Source organism: Lepisma saccharinum, unplaced genomic scaffold (assembly GCF_977018435.1).
Source record: "Lepisma saccharinum unplaced genomic scaffold, izLepSacc3.1 HAP1_SCAFFOLD_362, whole genome shotgun sequence".
NCBI lineage: Eukaryota > Metazoa > Arthropoda > Insecta > Zygentoma > Lepismatidae > Lepisma > Lepisma saccharinum.
Window position 1 is genome coordinate 173,611 of NW_028143077.1, and position 8,396 is coordinate 182,006.

Below are 8,396 nucleotides of genomic sequence, written 5' to 3' on the forward strand. Positions count from 1 at the left end.
TAAATTGTTATAAAACTAAAATTACTAAATATAGTAGACTGCAGACTTCTGGAGTCTGCCTCTCTACAGAGACAACACATTCATGTATACAAGAAGAAAATCTAAATTCTTGTAAATCTTCAAAAAATTATTCATGTTATTTTTGTAGGTTTGCATTAAAATATTTCATGGCTTTCTTGGGGGGGGGGGCACGTCCCCTTTGCTGAACGCATTACTTTCGTCTACAAGGCTTTTTTTTAAGGAGGGGCGGGTCTGGTTACTAGAACGACTAGAAAAGGGAAAGTAACCACTAGTGAAATGACGTAGCAGGTGTTTCAGAAATAACTGAGAGGTTATAAAAATAATAATTACTAAAACATTTACAAAAACATCAGATAATATAATATACAGTACAGTCGACACAAGTCTTCTGGAAATTTTTATCATTTTTAAAAATTAGACAAACTCAAATCGTGGATGTAAGTCAGCTCGCCTGGGGATTAAGAAATATAAACGTAGATATCTTCAAAACTCTGTCTAAATAATACTTAGTAGAAAAATCAAATTTGTGCAAGTGAAAGATATTTCAATTATTTTTTTTTGCGAGTGATCATTCAAGGGTTTTACTGTTTGTGTTATTTGCAATTTTACTTTCTGGTTAATCTGTCAGAACAACCGAATCCAAAAAACCAGACAAAGTTAATAATTAGCAAATAATAAAGTAAAAACGAAGATCACAAGCTACAAGAAGGTGTAGGCATCATATTCTGCTAAGCTTCCTCGTGACAACTCCTGCACCATGGCCGTTGGTGTAAGAAGTCATATTTGGGGCTGGAGGAAGCGTGACAACTTTTCACCTGTGCAAGAGACCGGTGGCCATCCAGCATCGTTAGGAAATTTGGGAGCTACGAATGAGTAACGTCAGCCGGTTACAGAAACATACAATGAAGGGTGTATGGTTCGTCGTGCTGGCCACACACCACCTAATAATTGGTTGGCTGATCTTCCACCTCGGCAGGTGGATGTAAGGCCTGCAGTCTGTAGGTAGACCCTGATTCTCCCGCCTGTTGCGCCACCAGTTGTTACATTGAATTGTTGTTTTAAGTCTACTTTTGGAACAAGGGTTAATCGGGATTGGACCTACCGTTTGAAGTGCGATCCGAACCACTATGTGCTTCCACCGGGTATTGAAACCGGGGCCCCTTGATTACAAGGCGACTACGCTACCACTGCGCCATCTGGGAGGCACAAAATATCACATTTATTATTATTATTATCATCATTCCTCGCGGCAACAACGAATCTTCATGTAGTGAGGAAACTTCAATATGTAGTATTAAATTGTATCTAAAAAAATCAATAAACCGGAACGGTTCTTGGCATTTCTGACGAGACTGAACGGTCCATTTCGAGCACCCAATATTGTACTTCACAGGAATATGTTAACAAAATTTGCAGTGAAATGTTTTTATAGATTGTAGTACTATTGTTAATACAAGTATGTCTCCATAGTTCTTAATGATTTGAATAAATCTCAAAACATACTTTCTATTTTTCTCATTTCAGATCAACGGCCTCTTTTCATTTGTCATCTCAGGATTGTAGAACGCGTTGAAGAAGAGGTACTACCAAGAGACTAGAAAAAGTAAACTTTAGAAGAGACTTATCTCCAGTCAGCAGCCATACTGTGAAGATTGAGATAATTTCTCAGGAGCTCCATTACTTGCATACAAGGTTTTGCGTCAGGCCGTGACTGTAGCTAGGGAGAATGCCAACAGCAGCCTACAAGACCTGCTTCTTTTGTGGGGAAGAAGTGGAGGAGGAAGAATTAGAAAATCATCAATTGATCTGCAGAGTTGAAGAAGTTGAATGTGGGAATGAGTGTGGGTTTAAACTTCCACGTCAAGTGCTGGTCCAACACGTGAATGAGAGTTGCAGAAAAAGAAAAGTCGTGTGTGATCTGTGTAGGGAGATATTTTTACAAGAGGAAATAGAAGAGCACAAGGGTCAGTGTTCACAACAGGTTGCGGCATGCATACTGGAGAGTGGTGAACAAATCGATAACTCTAATTTGTCCGAACACATCAACCAAGATGGTTCCAAAGCATCATCATCAACGTACAACAAACATGAGATGAAATCTGAAATGTGCGTCCATTCCTGCGACATGTGTCTGAAGGAAGTGAAACCAGAGGATATGGATATTTGTCTGAAAGAGGAGTGCAACATGTCTGAAGTGGAGTGCGTGTTTTGCGATTCGTTCGTGCCGGAGGATTCGTTTGTTAAACACTACGGCACCTGCGAATCAGCACTTGTACGCTGTGGAAATGAATGTGGAGAAAAGAAGGCGAGGAAGGAACTTAGTGAACACTATCGAAACGAGTGCCCCAAAGCACTGGTACCTTGTGAGCATTGTGATAAGAAAGTCGAGAGACAGTTATTGGAGGATCACCACAAGGAATGTGTAAAGTTCCCGATTCCTTGTCCTCAAAGTTGTGGTGTTGAAATTGCAAGAGATGACGTGGAACGACATTTGGGTGAAGAATGTCAGAAGCTCTTTCTTGCGTGTGCTTACAAGGAAATGCAGTGCAGCTATGAAGGTTTCCCTGCAGGGTTAATGCAACACATGAAGGGGGAGGTGCAGCTTCACTTGGAACTAACGAGAAGTGCCATCGGTAAGCTCTGTTGCAAAGTTGAAAATTTGGAAATGAAATTGGAGAGTGAGAAGAAGAGAAATGAAGAAGCAAGAGACATAGTAGAAAATATTCAAATGAAATTAGAGAGCGAGATGAAAAGAAACGAAGAATTGCAGATGGAGGTAAAGGTACTAAGACATGGGAGTTTCTTGTGGAAAGTGGAAAACATAGCTGAGGAGATAGTTAAAGCTAAGACAGGAAGAGCTCTGAGAATATTCAGTCCCCCTTTTTACAGCGGTAAACACGAGTACAAACTGAGAGTGATCTTGTTTCCTGATGGTTCTCTTCCTCAAGACAAAGGCTATTTTTCACTTTACATTCAACCATTGTCAGGAGAATATGATTCTCTTTTGAAATGGCCTTTCACAAAACTTGTCAAGATTCGATTAGCTGAACAAAGAACGCAAGGCGAGGACATTGTTGATAGTATTGGTGGATATTGTGGTCATATTTCACACAAGTTTCCTCGATTTGTCTCTCACGAAGTACTCAATAGCAAAAGTTACATTGTACGCGATGCGATTTTTCTGGAAGTATCTGTGGAATAGTGTTATTAAAGCCGAAAAGCATGGTGTAATAAGCATGGTGCTGCAGATTGTAGAGCTCGATATAGTTTTCTGTGTAGGAAATGTATAGTGTTTCAAAATCTGGACAACACTAACGTTGATTGCTTATAACACGTAAAGTAGATATATTATTCACACCAGTTTTTCTGCATTCTGGAGCCTCACAAAGAGAAATATATATTTAGTACTTTTGATTGCAAATTCATTCAATATAGGAAATTCTAGAAATTCATTAATAGCTCAATTCGGAGTGATTTCTTGCAGATTGTAATTTAAGAAGAAACTATGGCTATGACGAAATATCATCAGTCACTTTTTAGTGAGTGGTGATGTTAATTTGTGGTTTGTGTCCAGTGGAGTTCATTTGATGGGTTTGGAAATATTGCGTTTGTGGTCCAAGTGCAAAAGTAAGAATTTTACATTCGATTGCACTGCAAACACTGAGTGCATATTGGAATCTGCTAACAAAACTCGCTCAACTAAGATAGCGTTCCAACATTTTCAGGTGCCTGAAGAAGGCTTGCAAATAGACAGCTCTAAATTTATGGGATATAATGCAGCAAGAAATACCTTGTTTTCCCCCACTTCTAATGTTTCAAAGAGTTTAATGTAACTGTATTTTCCATAAGACTTCTGTGAGTTTCGTTTCATAAACTGAAAAAAGGACACTATAATAGGCACTATAATAAGAAAACACATAACCTAAGGGACATACTTTCAACAGTGAAAATGAAAATTTTTAAATTTAATTCATTTGATGTACTTTATGTTTTAAACACGCGCAGACACATACATACTGTATATACACACACATTGGTTATGAAAACAGAGAAATAAAGTTCTAACAAATCTTTGTTCTAATCTTTTCTAGTGTGGCTCAGTTTTGACCATGAATACATTATTTTTCTTCCTATCAACTTGAGAGTGGGCACTAAGAAATTTGAGAGTTTAATGACCCCAAACTTCTTTCCAATTTCCAATATTAACAAAAACCATAGAAATTTAGCTGCTTATGCACACTAATGCTGTAATTTTAATTGTCTATAGATGAGGTGGCCTATGTATTATGAAACTTACCGCTTGCACTATGTTGTAATGTCAGATGCAATTATCTTTAAATCCGATCAAGTAGAAATTCACCAGTTCATACACCCTGCGTGGTTGCAGTAACTGCAAGCAAACAGTGAGACAGAAATATCGGATAGATTTGGTTCATTTGATTAGACAGTCCGAACCATGGGCGTAACTTGGGACCTAACTTTGAGGGGGCAGAATTAAACTGGGCCTAATTTCGAGGGTAAAAAGGTAAAGTTCTCCCTTGTGCTTAGCACCACGCCATGAAGGCGTATAGGGGGTGCGGAAGGTAACGCCCCACACTTTCTTGATCCGGTCGTGAGTGGGGGTGATGTGATCAGCATCACGTCCCTGACCGCCTTTACATCCCCAGTGTTTCCTCCAGGTACCCATGTCATTCGACGCTGGGTGGGCGCCGGGGCCGCTTCCAACGTTAGAAAAGTTCCCGGATTTGAACCGGCCGGGGATCGAAAACGGGACCTTGAGCATGGTAGTCAGACGCGTTACAGACTTTTTTTTTAACAAACTTCTATTTTATCAGCATATATACAAAATAGATCTGCTTTCTTACATAAATTCTGTTAAAAGTATTGTATAGAATTTAACATAGTAAGTAATATAGTAAGAGTCCCATTTTCGCTATCTGATACAAGATTTTTGGCGTAAACATGCAGTTGTACCTGTAATACAAATATACGTTTCTTCATATATTAAATACCTGTTTACACTTTCACACCACAAGTATACAATTATTGTTGTCTAAACAACACTAAGGTAGTTTCCAAAATACTCATACATTTTTGGATATTGTAGCATTTTCCATCTGGTTCTTTTTAAATACTGTGTGAACAAAATGCTATTGCTCTCATACTTTTTACAAAATACATAATATATTGTATTAGCTATTAACCAAATTACTGCATTGTTTTTCTTTTCTGGAAAATATTTGAAATCTGGTCTTGTACACATCGACAAGTTTGAAAGTACTGGGGTGCTGTTCGACATATTTGTCCTAGATATGTCGTTAGGCATTTCCAAATTCCCTGTACTCCATTACATGTTACTATTCTATGTTCGGTGGTGTCTATCTCTCCACATATGTGGTATTTATTAGTTGTTAGTCTATTGATATTATGTAAGCGTTAATTAGTTGGTATAATATCATGTATTACATTGTACCAAACACTATACACTGATGTATCCAGAAATTTCTTATTTAAATTTTTCCAAATATTTTGCCATCTGTTATTGGGAAAATGTTTTTCAATGCGGTGAGTCTGTATCTGCAACTGCTTGTGAAACAGTGTATATAAGTATTGAGAGAGTTTTACATCTTCACCTTTTGGCGGTAGCACCACATAACTGAATTCTTGCATCAAACTTCCGGGATATAACCGTCCTTTTTTCAATCTGAGTAGATTTGGCGGCTTTTGGGGTGGAAATTCCTCCGTCCATAACTGTATCCATAATGATGTAATGGAGTCTTCAATGCCATAGAGCGTATAGGATCTTGCCAGGAATAGGGATTTGCATTTGATCTCAATATTTGTGAGCTCCAATCCTCCTTTTAGTTTCATTTGCCATAGATTGGATAGTGGTATTCGAAAAAAATGTCCATACCACATAAACCAACCAATTGCTGAATTCATTATTCTGAGGTATTTTTGATTGATTGGTATCACTTGGGCCGTATAGTTTAATTTACTAAACATATATGTTTGCAAAAACCACACCCATTGTATCATGTTCAACTGTCTGCTGCGCATTTGATAACATTGTATGCGAATGTCTTTCGCTATCTTTTGCCAATTGGATTCTAACATTTGTTCCTCGTCCTTGTGAAAAATTATTCCTAATATTTTAATTTCCTGTACATATGGTATCCCTATATCTAGATATTTTTTCCGAGCCACCGCGACCTAATTTCGAAGGGGCAGAATTAAACGGCCTATTTTTTGTGGAGCAGAATTAAACTGGACCCACTTTCGAGGACGCAGAATTAAACTGAGCCTAATTTCGAGTGGGGAGAATTAAATTGGGCCTAATTTGGAGGGGCAGAATTAAACTGGACCTAATTTCAAGTGGGGAGAATTAAGCTGGGCTTAATTTTTTGGGGTTAGAATTAAACTGGGCCTAATTTCGAAGGGGTAGAATTAAACTGGCTCTACTTTTGAAGGGCAGAATCAGACTAGGGGCCCAATTTTGAGGGAAGAGACTCGAAATGTTTTCCATTCCACAGAAACAGCTTCCAGGATTATTTACTAAATATCTGTGAGCCGTGGCGTTTGCGAAATTACAAATATTGATTACGTACCTTGCTCCTCAGGCCCCTAAGTTGTAAATAATAATATAACCGAAAATTTTGGGGGTTGGTGCCCCCATTGCCCCCGCCAAGTTACGCCTATGGTCCGAGCTATCATATTTTGATATTTTTAAACAGGTAGTTAAATAAAATTAACTCATTTTTAACTGAATAGGCAACATTATATCATTCCCTTAATTAAGTTCGCCTACTTTCTAGTTATGTCGCTCAATAATATTGCTGAACTCTAATGTTACTCTCCTATTCGACCATTCTTCAAGAAGACATCAAGCTGTGTGTACGAAAGTTTGAATAAACATGAAAGACTTACACAAATTATCTATCATAGAAGGATGGTGTTGCATAGAGTGCAGTAAGGAAGAGCACTGCATCGTGCCATGAAGGAATTTGGCGGGGATGAGGGTAGGGCACCACACATTCCCGATCTCGGCCATACTGTAGGTGACTTGAATATCTCATCCCCTTCGTAGAGTACTAAGTAAATTGAGAGTAGACACGCTAGTTCATTTCATGTGCTTGGAATTTAACTTATGTTAGTTGGAAATTGAAAGCCGAGAAGATTTTAATTGTACTTGATATCCCACATTATTTTTAAAGATCCAGTATTGTACCATAAATTTTATTTTTCTAAGGATCTGAACCTGGATATGTATTACATCCATTATTAATAAAAAAATATAAAGGAGAGAATAGTAAAATATATACTCATTGTTTTATTACATTCATTGTAATTTCACTTTGAAAATATTATCGTGAAATCAACTTTTAGGATAACTTAAGAAAATGTACTTGAAATTTTTTTGCTTATTTAATTGTTACGTGCTTACTTGCAAATTATATATTTGCATTACTATTATTATTAAATACTCCATATCAGTGGTTCTCATCCTCCCGATCCCAACAATTTTACTTTCAATTTTTGCTAATTTGTTTCAAATGCATATATTAATTAATTAATAAGTCTGCACCTTTGAAATTGAAGATTAATACATATATCATGGCATAATTATACAGAGAATTTGTTCCATTATGTTTAACCATGTTGACAAATATCAAATTAGAGTTAAAATACTTGTCAACTACAGAATGATTAAATTAATAAATTTAATTTGGAAGTCCAATTTTTTGTTCTGATGTTGCATTTTGAACTCCAAAAATTCCTATTACTCATAATACTTTCAATACAAAATATATTTCCCTCAAAATTCCTGCACATACTAAACAGACAAATTTTAGGAACCCATCTCGGGGCCCTGTATAATTGAATACAGGGTCCGATACGGGAACGCGGTTGAGAAACACCACTCAGTTCAAGTGGATCAAATGTTCCTGCACGGGTCAAGTGTTGTGACTGACCCCTTCACTTCTAATTTTTTCTGTAAGGTTACTCCACTTAAAGACCGCAAAACTCTCATTTGTGAACAATTTGTTCAAGTTTTATCGTGTAGACGAAGATTGAATGATTGATTTGCTTTATTTCACTTCTCTTTTTATGCAACTTCTAGCTAATTTGCGAAGATGGGGATGAGTGATGAATCGACGCTCACAAACACGCTTGCCCAGACAAGGATTCGAACCCGCGATCCCTGGCTAACCACTGAGCCACGAATGCCGGCATGCGTAGACGAAGAGTCCAACATCCGCTACCAAATAGAAAGTAAGCGATACGTGCCATGGTCTTGCTTGCAGAGCTGCTGCTTTTTACTTGCAAAATGTTTTAGGCCAATAATGAATTGTATAATGTTTTTTCAGTTCGAA

At 37.5% G+C, this 8,396-nt stretch overlaps 1 protein-coding gene across 1 annotated transcript in view; it reads left to right on the forward strand.

Moving 5' to 3' along the window:
- The window catches only part of LOC145982718 (TNF receptor-associated factor 4-like), a 56,030-nt gene extending 51,944 nt beyond the window's left edge, over window positions 1-4,086 (forward strand). Inside the window, exon 2 of the mRNA XM_083116082.1 lies at window positions 1,546-4,086. Within this exon, the coding sequence (XP_082972208.1) occupies window positions 1,748-3,223 (1,476 nt within the window). The 5' untranslated portion in view covers window positions 1,546-1,747 and the 3' untranslated portion in view covers window positions 3,224-4,086. The remainder of the gene's footprint in view (window positions 1-1,545) is intronic.
- The last annotated feature ends 4,310 nt before the right edge of the window (window positions 4,087-8,396 follow it).